Source organism: Muscardinus avellanarius (assembly GCF_963383645.1).
Source record: "Muscardinus avellanarius genome assembly, chromosome: 4".
NCBI lineage: Eukaryota > Metazoa > Chordata > Mammalia > Rodentia > Gliridae > Muscardinus > Muscardinus avellanarius.
Genome location: NC_137789.1, coordinates 21,715,604 through 21,736,187, shown reverse-complemented (window position 1 = coordinate 21,736,187; position 20,584 = coordinate 21,715,604). Strand labels below are relative to the sequence as shown.

The following is a 20,584-nucleotide window of genomic DNA, read 5'->3' as shown; positions in this document are numbered from 1 at the left end:
GCAATAGAGGGAATAAATAAATAAATAAATAAATAAACAAACAAATAAATAAATAAATAAATAAATAAATAAAATAAATAAAATAAAATAAATTAAGGCTGGAGGTATAGCTCAGAGGTAGAATGCCTCTGGGTTCCATCCCCAGTACTGGAAAAAAAAAAAAAAAAACCATATGTAATTAAAAAGGCTTATATTTACAAATGGAAAAAATTTAGGACATTCTCCAAATATTGACATTTTATCTGTAGATGATAGAATCCGAGTTTTAATTTTGCCCTTTTCCTTTGCTGTATTTCCCAGTTTTACCTGTGAGAGTACGTTTATTTTATACTAATAAAATGGAGGAGAAACGCCTGTGGAGCAAAGCAGGTGGTCTTGGGGAAAGTGGGAGGGAGAGAGAGAACTAATGAAGGAAACACTTCCACTGACATTAAGTACATACGTGAGATACCGAGGCCAATCTCGACATCGGGTACGGGGGGGGAGCTGGGGTAAGCCAGCGAGTGCCACGCGGGTGTCTGTCTCCATCGCTGCAAACTATGTCACGATGTGACACTCTCATGCACCAATACAAGTGTAAAAATAAAAATAAAGGCATTTAAAGTAAAAGCGAAGACTTTAATGATACCTGACAGTGATGGTATGTCTGTAACTTGGAAGAAGTTTTTCCATATTCAAGAACCTGGTGATTTCTTCAAGAATTAGCCGCACATCAGGATTTAAGTTATCCAAAGTTCTAACCTCATTATTCACACTGACTGCAGGTGTAACCGAGTTGGCCAGGGCATCAATCATTTCTGCACGGTAATAGTTATCTGAAAACTAAGCCAGACAATAACGAAGAGAAGATAAAATGAACACTTCTCATGACAATTAATATAATAGGTATTATTTAAAAACATAATTTATCCGAAGACATAAGCCTCTTATCTAGTAAATATTCAACTCCGTCCTTGGCATAAAGTGACACTTTGGAAGACAGAGTGAAAGAGATCCGTTAGTCAGTAATGTGTTAGTGCACCGAGTAAATATTTACTGAGTTACGTAAAGTTGTCTTGTAGTAACACAGCCATAACTGTCCCCACTAAAGCCCTACATGGTCCTGTTATAAAGGAGATGGTTAAACTAAATTCTTTCTTTGGCCACTTCTAGTTGTAGTGTTGCATGTAAATTACTGAAACAGTTATTAGAAAGAGATTCTGGTATCAGCTAGTTATGATGGTGTTCCTGGGAGCCGGAAACAGGAGGATCTTGGGAGCCTGAAACAGGAGGATCACAGGTTTGAGGAGAGCAGAGCAACTTAGTGAGACCTCGTTTCAAAATAAAAGAATAAATAAAAAATGCTGGGGGTGTAGCTCAGAGGCAGAATGCCTCTAAATTCAATCCCCAGTATCCCCCAAAATAAATTTTTTAAAAAGACAACAGGATAATATTAAGAACTCATGAAAAATACTTAAATACTAGGAAATTTTCTCATAGCCATTTTAATATGGCATACATTTAAAATTAAAAACTGTAAGAAAACCTGAGGAAAAAATGGGCTTAAATATAATATAAAAAATAATTTGAAGTCTGGCATTCCCCTGTAATCCCAGTACCTGGGAGGCTGAGACAGGACTGCAGGTTTGAAGCCAGCACATGATAACCTAGAGAGACCCTGTTTCAAAATAAAAATAAAATAGGGCTGAAGGTATAGTTCAGAGGTAGGTAGAACACCCCTGGACTCAACTCCCCAGTATGACCAAAAAAAAGAAAGAAAGAAAGAAAGAAAGAAAGAAAGAAAGAAAGAAAGAAAGAAAGTCCTATCCCTCAAGATTTAAACAGTGATTTAAAAAAATTATAGTAATTATGTTTTATTGGTATATTTTGCTACTTCTTAAATAGGTCACAGTTTAGATTAGTGGATGGTCTCAAAATTAAGAACTCTGGAAAAAAAAAAAAAAGAAAAATATTGCCAGGTCTACAGTCTATTAATTAAGTTTCCTTGGGATTTAGTTAGCCAGGTAAATACTGATTAAAATAAAATTTTAGGTGAAATTAAAAATTACATCTAGTTTTTTATTCTAATTTAGTGTAGAACTAAATGGAAATCTGAACCACTTAAGTGAAACAATAATGAAAGAAAAATAATCCTATTTTTCCTATAATGGGTCTGCCTACATGGGCATGTTATTCATTGAAAAAGCAGGATCCATGAGAAAGGCAACTGAAAGTTCTATTTGGAATCCTATGACCCTAGTGTGCCCTGTTCTGAGAGGGAACAATGATCTGCATATCAGAGATGAGTGAACAATATTAAAAAAAAGATGAAGAAAGTGAATCTGCAATAATGTATATTTTAAAGCACTAATCTTTTAAGCTGGCTTTTATGATTGTCAACTGAATATTATTTCAAGTGAAGCAGCAAAACTTGTCACCTTGATTTACATTATAAGTCATCTTTAATAAAGTTTTTGTAATGTTTCATTACATTTCATAAATTTGACTTCTCCTACCAGTTATATGTGTCTTCGTTAGTGCTGTTTGTCCTGTCTGGAAAGACCTTCCTAGATTGGTCCTATTCATAAATAGAGAAAACCCCATTCATCTTTATGGCTCAGTTTGAGGCTCACTACTTCTATTTAACACATTGCTGAGTTTTTCTCCTGGACCCTTGGAAGCTGACACTACTTCCTCTGAGATCCCCTAGGAAGTCCTATATGCCTCCACACTAGCAGTTATCACGCACGGCTTGCTGTTTACTTGTCTGATGCCTCTGTAAGGCTAAGTCGTGAAGGTCCATTATCGACAATGGTTGTTCAGTAAATGTTTGATGAATAAGTGAAGTTCCTGAAGACATCAACCCATCAACCATCCATCTCTTCTAAAATATATATATATACATATATATATATATAATTTCTTCTATGATATATATATGTATATATATATATATCAACATTATATATTGCCTATTATAGCACATATTCTCAAAAACACTTGCTGATTTTAAGATTGATAACAAGGTAAAACTTTGAAAGTATACTATCCAGTAACTATTTGCTAAGTCAAAATACAAACACACAATGATTTAAAAAGTTAATCAAGTGGCAACTGCTAATGAAGATACTACTTTGTTAAAAAAAAAAAAGGAATAAAAGTAAAATTTACTATCAGATTATACACCAAGTCAAGTTTTAGCTGCCCAGTATTATCTCTGTACTACAAGAGGCTTGAGGAATATTTAAAAAACAATTAACCTAACTGGTCGTGGTGGCACACGCTTATAATCCTAGTACTTGGAAGGCTGAGACTAGAGGATCTGGGTTCACAGCCAGCCTCAGCTACTTGGTGAGGCCCTCTGCAACTTAGTGAGACCCTAGCGCTATTTTATAAAGAATAAAAAAATATGGCTAGGGGTGTAGCTCAAAGGAAAAATGCCTCTAGGTTCAATCCCCAGTACTGAAAAAAAAAAAAAAAAATTTACCTTAGTTTTTCATCTAGTGTCTATTCTATAAACCATGTTTCTATGATTCTAACTCTAGAAAACTCAAGTACCATGGGCTCAACAATGATTTTACAGACTAAATATTTCTTAGTGGGATGTTGGGAATTGAACCCGAAGACCTGAGTGAGCTAGGCAAGAGCTCTGCCACTGAGCTACGTTCCCTAGCCTCCTAAATATTTCTTTAAAAGCAAAACATCAATGGACAGTCATTAATATTCACCAATAAAAATATCTTACCTTATTTTTTCTGTTGTCATTGTACTTGATTAAGTCTAAAATAAATGTTAAGACTTCTTTGGGACAAAGGTTATGAACATCTCTTAATAAAGCCATTGCAACTGGCATAGTCTACAAAATATAAAAAAGAAGAATGTTTTAGAGCATAAACTCAAATATTTCATCACTACAATTCCTTACATGTTTACACTATCTGTAGAGGTACTCTGGGAAGGCCCCTCATTAATTGTTCACAACTCCAGTTGGAAACGTCAGTCTAAGGCCTATGGACGCGAAATGGCAGGAGCTGGCCAGTATCTGTAAGCACGCTCCAACATTCAATTCTTACAATAACAGGATGCCACTCACTTCTCTGCTCACACCTACCCTCTTTTCCCACAACCACACCATCCTGAATGTGTTATGAAATTCACCATAAGTAAATATGACTTCCACTCTCAACAGACACCCAAAGCTGCTGGCAATCCTTTCATTTTCCTTCTCTCACATATAACTCTCCGCTTGCCTAACATCCCCTGAATATCTCTTATTTCACTTGTTTTTAGTCTGCTTTCTTTCTCCCTGCTTCAGAAAAAAGAATGTTCTTATACTTCCTACAATTTACTTTCTAACCATGTCCGATTCTCTGCAAACAGCTTCAAAATTTGCTCCATTCTCTCTTTTCTATTGACTTTCTGTCAATTAACGATTTCATCTCTCCCTCTCCACTGGGTGTTTTCACTGTGTCACACAAGCCTCAAATGCTTCAAGTTACTTTTTACTATTTACAATAAAACAGGCTCCAAATGTCATTTCCTCAACTTTGTTTTACCTCAACATAGTCTCCTTCCTCCTATTTTTCAACTAAAGTCATGAAAGAATAGGCTTTCCTAGTTTTCTCTACGTCAGCTCCACGCCACCTTTCAGTCTAATTTGATCTCTGCTTTCATTTTCACATGACTCGTTAACTATACAAATAATTTCCAAATCACCCCAAAGCTGAACACCCTCCAGGACCATGCTGTTTCCTAAAATATACCACACCATACCACAACTGTCTAAATTAGCACTTATAGAAAACTTACTATGTATAATAAGTGGAGTTCAAAACACTTTACATACTGAGGCCTGTTGAATTCTAAACAAGGAACTATATAATTGAGCAAACACACTTAGAAGGTTAAGAAAGTTGTCCCTGTGCAAAGTACCAGTGAGTAGCAGAACTGGGACTGAAGCTAGAGCTCTATGCTATATTGTTTGATTCAAATGCGCCTACGGCATTCTGGAAGGACTGACATCAGAAGGGCCCATTTCCTCTGTAGCAACCCAAAGCAAACCATCCATTTCTACTCATTTTAGTATTATTATGGGCAGTGAATTACTTGACACAAAGTTCATAAAATCAATGACCAATCAATTAAACTTTTGGAAAAAAATTAGGAACAAAGACAAACTTGTTATTAAGAAAGTAAACACACTTATTTGAATAGTTTCAAGTTAAACTCAGATGTACTGATTATTGGAAAATAAAATTTTAAGTCATAAGCATAGATGAAATTAAGCATCAGAAAAAAATCATTAGAAAATTCTAACATAAACTGTACCTTCTGCAGAAAATAACTTTGAAAGCTCATAAAGTTGTTTGTTTTCACAATGTTTGGACAACTTTTACAACAAAACATTCTAGTGAAGAGTGACTTCATGGCCGGTGGTCCTGTCCACGTGCTCACCATTGAATTTGCAATCTGTAAATAATTAGAAAATAAAGTTATTTTCCATCAAGACTGCAAATATATTTTTAAATAAGTAAAACAGCTCTCTAAAAGCCAATACTATAATTTTCAGAAATTAATGCAATTTGATCTTTTCATCACTCAGCCTGTAGGGGGAAAATGGTTTACTTACAGTTATTTTCCACAAGTTAATTTCTAAATTGCAATATTCTTTTTGTTTTAGGAAAAATCTTTGCAGAAGGCTTCTAGTTTAAATAAGTTTGTCCCCATCCATTTAAAATAGCAAATAGAATTCTAATATTTTAAATTTATCTGGTAGAAATATCACCATGAGGGACTTCCAGGAAGATGGCGACCCAGAAAAGCGGGGCTTAAGAGCCCCACTAACAACCAATCTCCATTACCACAAAATCAGCACCTTTCATAGCCAGAAAACACCATCACCAGAGAAATGAAAAAATCACCAGGCTCCAGAGAGACAGCGGACTGAGAAAGAGCTCAGAGCCACGGAGGAGATACACCGGCCTCAACCCGAGGACGAAGCAGCAGCGCCATACTACCGGCGGCAACGGCGAGTTCACCGGACGGCTACAGCAAGCCGAGGTGAGCCGCTGCGGAAAGCCAGGCAGGATTTCTCAGCGCAGGGAACATCTAAAGCTCCCAGTGGCTGAGATCAGCACACGCTGCAGGGACTCAGAGTGGAACTCAAAACCAGAGAAGAAAAAATACGCCAGCCTCAAGGCTGAGGGCGTGGCAGCAGCACCATATTGCCACTGGCGGCAGCAGCAGCGAATTCACCAAGTCCAGTACAGCTACATCTGCGAACTCAAGAACAGTGAGTCAAATTGTGGGCCACAGAGGAGAAATCCCAGTACTGTACTCCCTGGGACTTGACCCAGTGGGGGAGTGGCGGTGGCAGAGATATCACACCATAGGAGAACGTGCAACCTGGCACCCCCCCATAGTCTAAAGCAGCCTCTATCGACTCCCCGGGTCGGAGACTCTGTGATAAAACCCAGTAATGGAGTAGTGGGCTCTGAGATACTACAGACTCGAGATCCAGAGCACCTTAAGTGAAGTCATAGTGACCCAAGGGAAGAACCCAGAGAAGGCACAAACTTCCGAAATCATGGGAAAGAGGAATAACACTGGAGCAATGAATGCCCACAACCCCACAACATCAGAACACGATAAAAAAGAAAATCAGAGATTTCTAGAAGATCAAATCAGGAAAATAACTGTAGAAATAATAGAGGTGCTTCGAAAAGAATTCAGAGAGAGCCAAAAAGAGATAAAGGATGCAATTAATGAAGTAAAGGCCTCAATTCAAAGCACAAACAACCGATTAGACCACATGGAGAACAGAATCTCGCTCTTAGAAGATGATCATTCCAAAAATGAACGCATAGTTTCTAATCTAGGAAAAAATATCCGACAGCAGGAATCTGACATTGAAGAAATATGGGCCCATTTTAAGAGAGCTAACCTAAGATTAATTGGAATAGAGGAGGGAAAAGAAAGTGAAACCAAAGGGATCAACAATCTCTTCAAGGAAGTAATAGCAGAAAATTTTCCAAATATAGAGCAAGAGGTTGATACACAGGTCCAGGAAACTTATAGAACTCCCTTTAGACAGGATCGGAGAAGAGGATCCCCACGCCACATAATTGTCAAAATGACCAATGTGGAAGCCAAACAGAGAATCTTAAAGGTAACAAAAACAAAGGACCAAGTGACATTCAGAGGCAAACCAATTAGAATCACTCCAGACTTCCCAAAACAAGTCATGAGAGCCAGAAGAGCTTGGAGTAACATATTCCAAACTCTGAAAAAAAACAACTTCCAGCCAAAAATTTCCTACCCAGCAAAACTTTCTATCAAATTAGATGAAAAAATAAGAAGCTTCCATGACAAACAGAAACTGAAGGAATTTATGTCTTCAAAACCAGCACTAGAGAAAATACTCAAAGAGATTAACTACAAAGAAGAAATAGGTAACACACACCAGAACCAGAGAAACAAGATTTTCCATCCAACAGACAACTAAGATTGGTTATCTGTGGAGATTCATTATTTATGTTAGTCTTTTACCTACCTCTAAATTGTACTGTTTGCCTTTATTGTTGTTAATTTTTAGGATTTCTAGTTGGAATATTAATATACCTTCAGATATAGCATTTGGAAATATTTTATCCCATTCTATTAGTAACTTTTAACTCTGTTTACATTGTCTTTGGATATACAATATTTTTTTATTTTTTAGGGAGTTTGTATACTCTTCTGTTGCCTGAGCCATTGAAATCATATCCAAGAAATCACTGCCAATTTCAATGTTGTGAGGTTTTATGACCCAGATTTTCTTCTAAAACTTTATAGTCTTAAGATTTATATTTAGGTCTTTTATCTATTTTGAGTTAATATTTGTATATGGGATTAGGTAAGGGTCCAATTTTATTCTTTTCCATGTAAGTATTATTTTTCAACAATATTTAGTTAAAAGATTATTATTTCCACCACCAAATGTTCGTGGAAACCTTGTCAAAAATAACTTGACAATATAGGGAAGAATTTAGCTCTAGGCTTTTATTTAACTCCAATGGTTTATATATCTGCCTTTAGAACAGTACTATACTGTTTCAATTATTGTAGCTTTAAATGGTTTGAAATCAGAAAATATATATCTTCTAGCTTTGTTCTTTTTCAAGATCGTTTTGGGTATCTAGAGTCCATATTCCATATTAGGATAGATTTTTTTTTCTGAAAAATAAATATATAAATATGTGATAGTTTCTAAAAAAAATAGAAAAAAATATTCTCTGGTAAGAAAGAAAGCAAAAAGAAATATTGAAATGTTATCTTTAAGTCATCAAAAGCTTGGTATCAGACAAATGAAACTGTTATGTGAAATTATTATTTTTAATTTTAGATAAATTGCCATAATACTAGATGTCAACCACTAAACCAAGCATAGGAAGGAGGGATGGGGAGGGAATGGGGTGGGGATCGGGTGGGGGCTGACTGGGCGATGTGTGCATGTATGTCTACAAAAGTTTGTATCCCACTATGATGTATGAATACAGTACACCAATAAAAAAAAAAAAAAGAAAAGAAATATCACCATGAATTGTTTGATCTACCCACACTCAAAACCAAGCTAAATATAGTTTAACTACTTAAGTCTTTAAGAATGGTTTATAGCTGGGGAGAAAGCACATGTCTATAATCCCAGTACTTGAAAGGCAGAGACAGGAGGGTTGCAGGCTCAAGGCTAGCCTCAGCAATTCAGCAAGATACTCATCACTTTAGCAAAATACTGTTTCAAAATAAATAAGTAAAAGAGGGTTGAGGGTATAGCTTGGAAGTAGAATGTCCTTGAGTTCAATATCCAGTAACAAACGCAAAAAAAAAAAAACAAGAAGCTTAATTAAAATTCATATTGTAGGTTATATTAAAAATACCTAAAAAATGAAATTATGATTAACTTTAAGCAACATATTTTATAATTTTATGGATCTGCAAAGATTTTAGCATGCAAGAGTCAGTAACAAAGATCTTTATAGAAGCAATAAAATTATATCTTTAACAAATAATCATACTTTTTAAAAATACCTGAGAAAGCAGGAATTCAACTACTAGCTTGTTTAAGGACAAAACAGATAGAAACTACTATCTGCTAAAGCATAAGATGAACAGATTTAGAGGTTAGAAAGAGAAAAGAGTCACTAAATGGGAATGAACCTACTATCAAGATGCTTTTTAAACTGGCACTCAGTATTTCTGGTCAAATAATTATCACAGAAGAGAATCTGATGAGGATGAGGGAGCTACAGAATAGGAGAAAATATTTGCAGGTACCCTTCTGATAGATCACTAATATATAGGATATGTGAAGAACTCAAAAACTCAACACAAAACCCCTCCAAATAAACCAATTTAAAAATGGGCAATTAAACAGAATAGATACTTCTCAAAAGAAGAAATAAAAATGGCTAATGAATAGACAAAAAAGGGTTCAACATCATTAGGAATCATAGAAATGTAAATAAAACCTACGTGAAGAGTTGGATGTGCTGGCACACGCCTATAATCCCAGTACTTGGGAGGCTGAGACAGGAGGATCGCAGGTTCCAGAACAGCCTTAGCTACTTAGGCCCACAACAACTTAGTGAGACCTTGTTTCAAATACAAAATAGGGCTGGGGGTGTAGCTCAAAGATGGAATGTCCCTGGGTTCAATAAAAAAAACTACACTGCCAGGTGTAGTGGTACATGCCTGTAACCCCAGTACTTAGGAAGCTGAGACAGGAGAATTAAAGGATCATGAGCAGCCTCAACAACTTATCAAGGGCCTCTGCAACTTAGTAAGATCCTATTTCAAAAACAAAAAAATACAATAGGGCTGAGGATGTAGTTCAGAGGCAAAATGCCCCTGATTTAATCCCCAGTAACACACACACACACACACACACACACACACTACACTGAGATTCTTCTAAACCCCAGTTAAAATGGCAATCATCAAGAATACAAACAAGCTAGGCACAGTGGCACTTACTCGCCTCTAATTCCAACACTTGGGAGACTGAAACAGGATGGTCACAGGTTTGAGGCCAGCCTCAGTAATTTAGCAAGATCCTCAGGAACTTAGTAAAACTGTTTGAAAATAAAAAATAAAGCTGGGCATGGTGGTGCATGCTTGTAATCCCAGCATTTGGGAGGCTGAGATGGGAGGATGTGGTCTGAAGATAGCCTCAGCTACTTAGAGGACAGCCCTTTGCAACTCAGTGAGACCCTTTTTCAAAATAAAGAATTAAACAATAGGGCTGGTGTGTGACTCAGAGGTAGAATGCCCTGGGTTCCATTCCCAGGTCCTCAAAAATAAAGTAAAAAAAAAAAAAAAAAAGGCTGGGTATGTGGCTTGGAGGCAGAATGCCCCTAGATTCAATCCCTAGTAACAACAACAAAAATACAAACAATAACAAATGCTGGCAAGGATGTGGAAGCTGAAAAGAAAACAGGAAACAAAAGAAACTTCTAATAAATGGGGAGCGAGGCCAGTAGAAGAGTAGAAGGGGATGGGGGTGCTGGAAAATGGGAAAAGGAGGCTTAAGGAAGAAAACAGTTCAAATAATGTTAACTCCATATTCAAAAGCATCAATTCTTCTAACAGGTGTGTGGAAGGAGGAAGGGGGCCACAGTAGGCTAGGGAGCAAAATACACAAGCGATGTGTGCATGTGTGATCTTATCCCTTTGAATCATACTATGACGTATAATTACAATGTGCTAAGAAGAGTACTGAAAAAGAGACTAGAATAAATGTTATTAGTAGACAATAATCACCTTGTTTCCCTCTGCTATGTATTCTCACCTTTGCAAGGCAGAAGCAAGCGGACATCCTCACTCTGTAGAAACACTGCTCTTGTTCTAATATGTCAGTGAGTGCAAGCCGGGACGCTGGAGTGGGGAATTTTTCCAATGCCAAGATGGATTCCTGCTGTGCAACAACATCCCTCTCATAGCGAAGTTGATACTGCCACATAAAATCGGCCTGCTCAAATTCTACTTTCCTCAATACTGACATATCGGGATCTATCCTTATCCACAGCAAAGGGGAATCAGCACTGAAAGAAAATAAATTTTGTTTAATCTTACTTTTAAAAACTTAGAAGTCTCATATTTAATAAACAACAAAAAAAAAGAAGTTACATGCCAGACTCTCTTTTAGGCATAGTATTCAAAACTGTTGAGAGTTCTTACTGTATTCACTTTCTCTTCTCTCTCTCTCTCTCTCTTTTTTTTTTTTTTTTGGTACTAGGGATTGAACCTATGGGCCGGGCCTTCAAATATATATATATATATATACATACACATATACATACACATATATATATATATATGTATATATGTGTGTGTATATGTATATATGTGTGTGTATGTATGTGTGTGTGTATATATATATATATATATATATATATATATATATATATAAAAACAGAGTCTTGCTAAGTTGCTGAGGCTGGCCTCGAACCTGTCAATCCTTCCAAGTCCTGGGGTTTACAGGCATGTGCCACCATGACTGGTTTAATATATTCTTTTTTTTTTAAATTGCAGTGGCAAGTTTTTCATTATGTTTAATGTACGTCAACTTTGCCATGTTTACATAGCTTTCTAACGAGATCTTCAAGGATAAGAAAGTAGTTATCCCACTGGAGATTGAGTCCTTCATTTTTCCATCTAAAATTATTATTTGGGGAATTTTTATTTGTCATTATGTGATGTGAAAAAGGAATATTATACGAAATGTCTTCATTTGATCTCCTATAACCTAATGATTGGTTATGGCCATGAATACTACCTTTTATTAAGACTAAGAAATGAAAGAAATTTATTTTACCAAACTGATTTGTTTAGTTGACTGACTCTTAGCACTTTTTTTTAATGATGGATCCATTATTTCTTTTCTCAAACACTGAGTTGTGAAATTATAATTTGAAGGCATATCCTAGGTTTTACTCTCATGTACTCAAGTCATAAACAAAGCTTAAAAATTAAGTCTCTGCTAACACTGTCATCAAAAGAATACTACCTGTAATATTAATTCAACAAATACTACTGGGTACTTGCTATAGGTGAGGTACTTGCTGTAGAAATATTTAACTTAACGCTGATCTTGAAGGGCAAGTGATCACAACCTGTATGTATAGTGATAATTTGGCATCCAAGTTAGGAAGCAATTAGAGATGTTTTATAAAAAAAAATCCACCCATAGGACAGTAAAATAACAAAATTTGAGTTACGTTATATTTTAAAATGAAGCACTGTCAAATACACCACAGGAAAGCCAGGCATGGTGGCACATGCTTATAATCCCAGCATTTGGAAGGTTGGGACAGGACGATCATGGTTCTCAGAGAGGGAGGCCCTTTGCAACTCAGTGAGACCCTGTTTCAAAATAAAGAATAAAAAAATAGGACTGGGGGTGTTGCTCAGAGGTAAAACGCTTCTGGATTCCATCCCCAGTACAAAAACAAACAAACAAACAACAACAACAACAACAACAACAACAACAAAATAGAAATTAGAACAGTGGTTTTTTTAAATTGTGTTTTTCAAACACATGAAGTCTCAATGTGCCTTGGAACAGTGTTCCAAACAGTATCTAACCAACATCACCTGGGAGTCACTAAAAATATAAAATCTCAGTCCAGCGTGGTGGAGCACGCTTGTAATCTCAGCATTTGGGAGGCTGAGACAGGAGGATCATTGTATCACAGCCAGCCTCAGGTACTTAGTGAGGCCCTTTGCAACTCAGTGAGATCATTTCAAAATAAAGAATAAAAAAGAGGGCTGGGGGTGTATCTCAAAGGTAGAATGCCCCTGGGTTCCATCCCCAGTATAGCAAAAATATTTAAAAAAAGAAGAAAAAAAGAAAAAATATAAACTCTCAAGCCCCACAAGTAAAATTACGATTTTATGCAAAATTTGTTTCTAACACAGTTTCTATTGACTTTAAAAAGTTTTAAAGGCTCTTATTTGGAGAATAATTACATACTTTTAAGTAACTTACTCCATTGCAGAAAGATCCATGTCAACTTCTTCTCCATTCATCAATGGGATTTTTTTCTTCTTATTCCTATATTTAAGATAAAGTAAGTTTGAAAATAGTGAGACTTCCAAATCTGAGTGAAGAGAAAAGAACAGCTAAAGATCAAATCAGAGATTTCAAATAACACTGAGAATATTATTCTAATGAGGAATAGTTATCAAATGTAAAAACAAAAATCAAGCCTGGCAAGATGGTGAATACCTATAATGCCAGTACTTAGGAGAGTGAGACAGGAGGATCATGGGTTCATGGCCAGCCTCAGCAACTTAATGAGGCTCTCAGCAACTTATCAAGACTCTATTTCCAAATAAAAATAAAACAGGAAAAGTCCCTGGGTTCCATCCTCCACCACACACACACACACACACACACACACACACACACACACACACTCCCTGTCAATATTAAAGCTAGAGGGAATGAATATTGAAATTTTTTCCTTAGCAAAATTTAACAAAAACCAGAAAATAATAAAATGTCAAATTATATATATTCTCAAAAACTGATAGGTATAATTTTACATAAAGAAATTGGAGGATTTGTCAATAAAAAACATCCTTTATAACATGAAAAAATAGCAAGGCCTAAATTGGGATGTAAATAATTTAAAATCAAATTGGGTGCAATATGTGCAAGGATGTATACTATATGAACTGAAGTGCTTAACTACTAAAGCATCTAATAAGACATCACTAATAAAGGCAATACTTAATGTTATAGTTTGATCTGGACTGTCTCCCGAGGACTCAAGTGTTGAAGGCCCGGTTCCAACTGGTGGCACTACCAGGAGGAGGTGGAAGCTTAGGGGTGGAGCCTAGTTGGGAGAAGTAGGTCACTGGGGCTGTGACTCTGGAGTGTGTTGTGAGACTGGCTCCTCTCTTTTTCTCCCTGCCTCTTCCTCTCCCTCTCTCTGCTTCCTGACTGCTAAGAGGTGAACAGCTGTATTCTACCATGTTCTCCCTGCCATGACATTCCACCTCAGCACAGGCCCAGAACCAACAGAGCCAAGTGACCACGGACTAAAACTTCTGAATCTGGAAGCCAAAACAGATCTTTCCTCCTCTAACCTGATTTTCTCAGGTATTTTGTCACAGCACAGAAAGCTGACTAACAGAAAACTGGTGCCATGAAGTGAAGTCACTATTGTGACTCTACTTGATTATATTGTTCAGAAGCCTTTGGAACTAGTTTTTGAAAGAAGTTTGGAAAGGCTTAGAGATTCAGGGTGGAGAAGCCCCAGAATGTTGTAGAGTGTAATGGACAGTGCTGATACGAGGTGGAAGACCAGAATGCAGATAAGAATCTGAGATGTAAAGAATGCTCGCTGTGCATGGTGGCACCCACCTGTAATCCCAGTCCTAGGGAGGCTGAGATAGGATGATCACAGGTTTGAGGCCTCAGCAATGTAGCAAGACTCTCAGCAACTTACTGAGACCCTGTTTCTAAATAAAAATAAAATTGAGCTAGTGGTATAGCTTGGAGGTAGAATGCCTCTAGGTTCAAACCCTAGTGCCAAAACACAAAACCCAAGAGGTTTCAAATGGGTATGAGGACTCTATTAGAAATAGGATGAGAAATTGTCTATATTTTGTCCTTGCCCTGATAATTTTTGTGGGCCGAGTTTAAAGATGAACGAATTAATCTGGTGGAGGAAATGTTAAGATAACACAGCAATCAGGCGGTGACATTAGTATAGCTGACTGACTTTAGCAAGCTGTTAGGTGAAAACTGACAGCAGAGATCAGGGAAGATTTGAAAAATTTGCATTCTAACAACAACAAAAAAAAAAAAAAAAACACTTATAAAGTTGGGGCCCGGGAATGTGTGGTTACTGAAACAATTAGCATCGTTAAAAAGAAGGCAAGTGCTTTCCACTGGGACAATAGGAAAGGGAGCCTCAGGGATTGGCCAAACTACAGCCCCAGGTTCCTCCCACAGGGACACAGAGGAAGGTGTCTCCCTAGCATGGTGCAGGCAGGCCAGGCTACTGCTTCTCTGGTGGCAAGCTTTGCTGTCATCCATGTGATGCTGGTTTGAGCATATAGAGTATGAGTCATGGGGTCATAGGGGCTTCTCCAGGTTTCAATGGAAGACTGTGGAGGCCAGGCAGCACTTGACTGGGTCAGGATCCCTGTGGGCACCCTGAGAGTGGAATGCAGGGACTTATGAGTGTGAAGCCAAAGCTGCGATGGAGATCCTGGGAAGGCAGAGATGCCGGGAACAGGAATGTCCAGCACGGCCACAGGGGCGATGCTGCACAAGCACATTCTGCCATCACTTGCCCCAGGAGCTGTACATGGAGCTACAGGGCTGAACATCTGCCCTGTTGTGTTTCAGCCTTGCTTTGGTCTAATTCTTCCTCTGCTATTCTCCTATTCCTTCCTCCTGGAATGGAGCTGTATCCTATACCATTGTATGTTGGGAGTATGTAACTTGTTTCTAGATATTACCGGGGCTCACAGCTAAAAGTCTGCCTTGATTCTCAGGGACCTGAGACTTGACTTTGGAGCAATGTTGGAAACGTTAAGATCGCTGGGACTCTTGGAGATGAACTGAATGCATTTTGCATGGTGAGGGGGTATGCATGAGCCTTTGGGGGCCAAGAGCAGAAATCTGTAGTTGGATCCGCAATGTTTCCCCAAATCTCGTGTGTCGAAGGCTTGGTCTCCAGCTGGTGGCCCATAAAAAATGAAATCCTGCCATTTGCAGGAAACGGATACAACTGAAGACAGCAAAACAACTCAGATATGGACAGACAAGTACTCTATGTTTTCTTTCATCCAGAAAAATTAAAAGAAAACTGCAAAGATAAAAATGTTATCAAAAACAGAGAGTAAATGAAGAACGATAGGTAATGCTAACTTGACGTAAAGCAGGAAGAAATAGGATACTAGGTAACACCGTCCTTACTTTTTGTGATTTTATTTTAGCATTTTTATTTGTGTGAACCATAATTTAACCTTTAATTTATAGCTGTGGTTTAATGCCTACCTTCTGCTTTTGGAATGGCAAGGTATATCATGTTTAAGGCTGTTTTCTTCAATTTGCAATGTATGATTGAAGGATCCATCTAACTCTTGTACTGTCACTTTAAGTGGTCCCTTTAAAAAAAATAAATCAAACATGCCTTTCAAAGACTGTGCTAGAAAAATACCAATATGTATATTTATGTGTACAAACAGATACATATAGCACGATATAAAACAATACTACATACCGGGCGTGGTGGCGCCGCTTGTAATCCCTACGCTTGGAAGGCTGAGACAGGAGGATCGTGCAGGTTCGAAGCCAGCCTCAAATACTTAGTGAGGCTCTCAGGAACTTGGTGAAACCCTGTTTCCAAATAAAATATAAAATAGGTCTGGGAGTATAGCCCAGAGGTAGAAAGCCTCTGGGTTCCACCCCCAGTACCACCACCAAAAAAACAAAAAACAAAAAATACTACACAAATAAAAATGCAAATGGTGCCAAAGGAAAGTGGAATTGGGAGAATCTGAGTTCCCTGAAATCTCTATCTACAGCTCTTCTTCACTGACACATGCTATTTCCTCAATTAATTTTCTGAAACAAAATCTCAGTAAGAATCTTCTAGGGTGGGGCGCCACACATGTGTAGTCAACAGAACTTTGGAAGATGAGACAGGAGGGTCGCTGGCTTGAGGCCAGTCCGAGCAACTTCAAAATAAAAAAGGGCTGGAGGTGTAGATCAGAGGTAGAACTCCCCTGGATTCAATCCCTAGTACTGCATGTGTGCATACGTGCATGCACAAACATACACATTTAAAAAAAAATTTAAAAACAGACCTTCAAACAGTAATCCCTTAGTTTTTCCTCATACTGAAACTGGAAAGACAGCAATGCACAAAATCCCTTGGCAAAAAAAAAAGAAAAAAAAAGAAAGAAAAAAAAATCTCTTACCACATATTTCTGAGTCCCAGGGGATGTATAATCTTGTTTTATTTCTAATTCTAAGACATTTCGTTTTCTATTAAATGCAAAACTTCCATAGAATTTGACTACTCCACTCTGGTCACTGAAGGATTATAAAGGAAATTTACATACAGAAACATGTACTAAACAAAACAAGTTATTCATTATGGCAATAACAATTTTCAAATGTTAAACTCCCACCAGCTCAAAGTCAGGGGGCAAGGTATTCAAAAGTCTTATAAAAAAGTGTTTCCCAGACTTTAAGAAATTTTCTGAACCGTTAAGAAATTTGTAATGAAAGAAACAAAACCACTCTATCAGATTATTAGTATAATAGTTTTGCAATGCAAAGGCTGCGCTGTTCCAAGGTATCGCTCAAGTTGTGCCAACCTCGAGCGACATCTACAGTCACCAGACAGTTTCATCTTGTGTGTAATGCTACAGGCCCAACTGGTGGGATATTTACATCAATCACCATCAAACCTATTTCTTTGCTCATATACTAAACGTACTTTAAAATATGACAAATTTTACAAATTTGTGTATCTCAGAGATTAGAAGGTGCTTTAGAGGAAATGATTCACAACTCAGTTATTTCCACTATTTTTAAGAAATACCACTAGTCCATACTCCCAACAGCCCCCAAATTCCTCTTCTTTCATCTTCCCCTTACACATACCTATTCCCTTCCCCCGTGTTGAACTGCTATTGAAAAGGATACACCCACTGCTTTATTAAGGGCTGAATATCTTTGCCAGAGACATTTGAAATCGATTTCAAAAATCCATATGTGGAAACCAGCATCTGACTCCACATGTGTGACTGAAACTTCTGGGATGAAGCAGTACTGGCCAGACTGAGCAATTTATTGAAAACCTGGAAGGGTAAAAGTATCATTTAGTAAGTTCATGTAACATGGCTTTCAACTGTGTACGCGACATATTTTGCACTATAACATTATCACTATAATAGTACAATAATTCCATAACTTCCTATGTAGATTGTTCTACCTCAAAGATACAAGCAATAGAAGCCAGACGTGGTGGCGCACGCTTGTAATCCCCGCACTTGGGAGGCAGAGACAGGAGGATCGTGCATGTTCGAAGCCAGCCTCAGCTACTTAGTGAGGCGCTCAGCAACTTAGTGAGACCCTGTTTCCAAATAAAATATAAAATAGGTCTGGGAGTGTAGCCCAGACGTAGAAGGGCTTCCAGGAACCCCAGTACCACACACACACACACACACACACACACACACACACACACACACACACAAAAGATACAAGCAATAGAAACATGTAAAGATTTAAGCGGGGCGTGGTGGCACACGCTTGTAATCCCCGCGCTTGGGAAGCTGAGACAGGAGGATCGCGCTGGTTTGAAGCCAGCCTCAGCTACTTAGTGAGGCTCTCAGCAACTTAGTGAGACCCTGTTTCCAAATAAAATATAAAAAAGGTCTGGTAGTATAGCCTGGAGGTAGAAACCCCAGTACCACAAAAAAAAAAAAAAAAAAGAGAGAGAGAAACATGTAAAAATCTAAACAACCAGAATAAAAAAATATCTTAAACATTACAAATGTTAATAATGTACTAGACAAAAAATATGGTTCATTAAGAATTAGAAAAAAAAACATGTAGCCGGGCGTGGTGGCGCATGCTTGTAATCCCTGCGCTTGGGAGGCGAGACAGGAGAATTGCGCAGGTCCGAAGCCAGCCTCACTAGCTTAAGAGACCCTGTTTCCACATAAAAAAGTATAAAATAGGTCTGGGAGTGTAGCCTGGAGGTAGAAGGGCTTCCAGGAACCCAAGTACCACCACCAAAAAAAAAAAAAAAATATTAGGTGCCTAAAACTCTCAGGCATATTATAAATCGTGTATGTTGCCGGGAGTGGTGGCGCACGCTTGTAATCCCCGCGCTTGGGAGGCAGAGACAGGAGGATCGCGCTGGTTCGGAGCTAGCCTTGCTGGCTTAAGAGACCCTGTTTCCACATAAAAAGTAAAAAAAGTAGGTCTGGGAGTATAGCCCGTGGGAGTGGATCCCGGAGATAGAAGGGCTTCCAGGAACCCCAGCACCACCAAATAAATAAATAAAAAAAAAAAAAAAAAAAAAATTGTGTATTTTTTTCCCGTTTTTTAAAAAAGGAGAGCCAAGAGTGATGGCACATGCCCAGAATCCCCAGTACTTGGCAGGCTGAGACAGGAGGATCACAGGTTTGAGAGCAATGTCTGGTAATTTGGCAAGATCATTTCAAAACAAAAAAATAAAAAGGCTGGCCATGTAAGTCAGTGTTAGAAGGCCCTGAGGTCAATCCCTAACATCACACACATACACAAAAGGGCTATGGGGACAGCTAAGGGGCTCTTTATGGACCATTTTCTCATTTAATATTTATATTCTCCAAGCTAAAGGCACAGTGAAGGACAAAAGCATTAAAGAAATTTAACTCTAGGGCAAATTTAAAATGCTTTCTCTTTATCTCTCAATTATTTTTCAGTGTTGGGGACCGAACCCAAGGTCTTACTTATGCGAGATAAGCATTCTACCACTAATCTAAGTTCCCAGCTAAAATGCTTTTTAAAAAAGATTAAATGTAATTTGGGTGTGGTAGCATACACCTGTAAAATCCCAGTGCTTGGAAGACTGAGACAAGATCATCACAGGTCTGAGGCCAGCCTTAGCAAGAATCTGTTTCAAAGTAAAAAGAACTGGAGGTGTAGCTCAGAGACAGAACACCCCTGGGTTCAATCCCCTGTATTAAACACACAGAAAAAGAAATTAAATGTTGTTTTCTTCATTCTTGTAAAAATGCTATCAATGGGGAAAAAAACTATTCATTTATAATGCATATACCTGATCTTTATCTTATCTACTATATTGCTAACTACTTACACCAAAACTTATCTTAAAACATGACAAAATTTTGCAATAGCAAAATAAATACCCGCTAAATTGATTTGTTTTTTTTTCCTAGTGAAAATATTTCTAAATGGAATTTAAGTATAGCAGAACACAAACCCATATGGATTAATAGGTTTTACTTTCATCTTCACATTCTAATTTCATTCTCAAAATAATCATGTGCTAAGTAGGTAAAGTACTGATACCCAATCTACACCTCAGAAAGCGCAAATAAAAAGAACAGGTTTCTTAGTGGACAAACAAAACCATAAATCCAGACTTGTATAAAACAGTATTGAGATTATACACCCAGATCTTCCTTTGCCCTTGCTGAGGGCAAACTTCAGTACTCACTTGTAGCATAAATTCCATGCTGATCCTATTTTCAATCAATCTCATCACAAGGTGTGCTTTACACTGGAACATAGTGTAGTATTCCCAGGAGAGTGTGTGTGGATGCTTTATTGAAAAGTGAAGATGGGACGCTGGACTGTACGGAAAAGAGCAGATTCACTTAATTTAACAGATTTGACTAGTGAACAGGCAATACAGTTCAGGGCCACATCGAGGTAATAAAGAGATCAAGAGCCTCATGGAATACCCAATCAGTTTCCTTAGTACTAAGGAACATCTAAAAGCCAACTTAACCAAAAGAAAATGATCAAGTTTAACTACAGAACATGAAGGAAAACCTGAATAAAAGTAGCGCATGCCAA

At 37.7% G+C, this 20,584-nt stretch overlaps 1 protein-coding gene across 1 annotated transcript in view; it reads right to left on the bottom strand.

The window, feature by feature from the left end:
• TAF2 (TATA-box binding protein associated factor 2) overlaps positions 1 to 20,584 on the bottom strand; it is a gene marked incomplete at both ends in the record, with an annotated part of 69,924 nt that overhangs the window by 29,536 nt on the left and 19,804 nt on the right. The window contains 9 exons of the mRNA XM_080695233.1: positions 629 to 822; positions 3,725 to 3,835; positions 5,308 to 5,448; positions 10,805 to 11,057; positions 13,004 to 13,069; positions 16,034 to 16,143; positions 16,960 to 17,074; positions 17,693 to 17,847; positions 20,223 to 20,358. Coding sequence (XP_080551359.1) covers positions 629 to 822; positions 3,725 to 3,835; positions 5,308 to 5,448; positions 10,805 to 11,057; positions 13,004 to 13,069; positions 16,034 to 16,143; positions 16,960 to 17,074; positions 17,693 to 17,847; positions 20,223 to 20,358 — 1,281 coding nt within the window. The remainder of the gene's footprint in view (positions 1 to 628; positions 823 to 3,724; positions 3,836 to 5,307; positions 5,449 to 10,804; positions 11,058 to 13,003; positions 13,070 to 16,033; positions 16,144 to 16,959; positions 17,075 to 17,692; positions 17,848 to 20,222; positions 20,359 to 20,584) is intronic.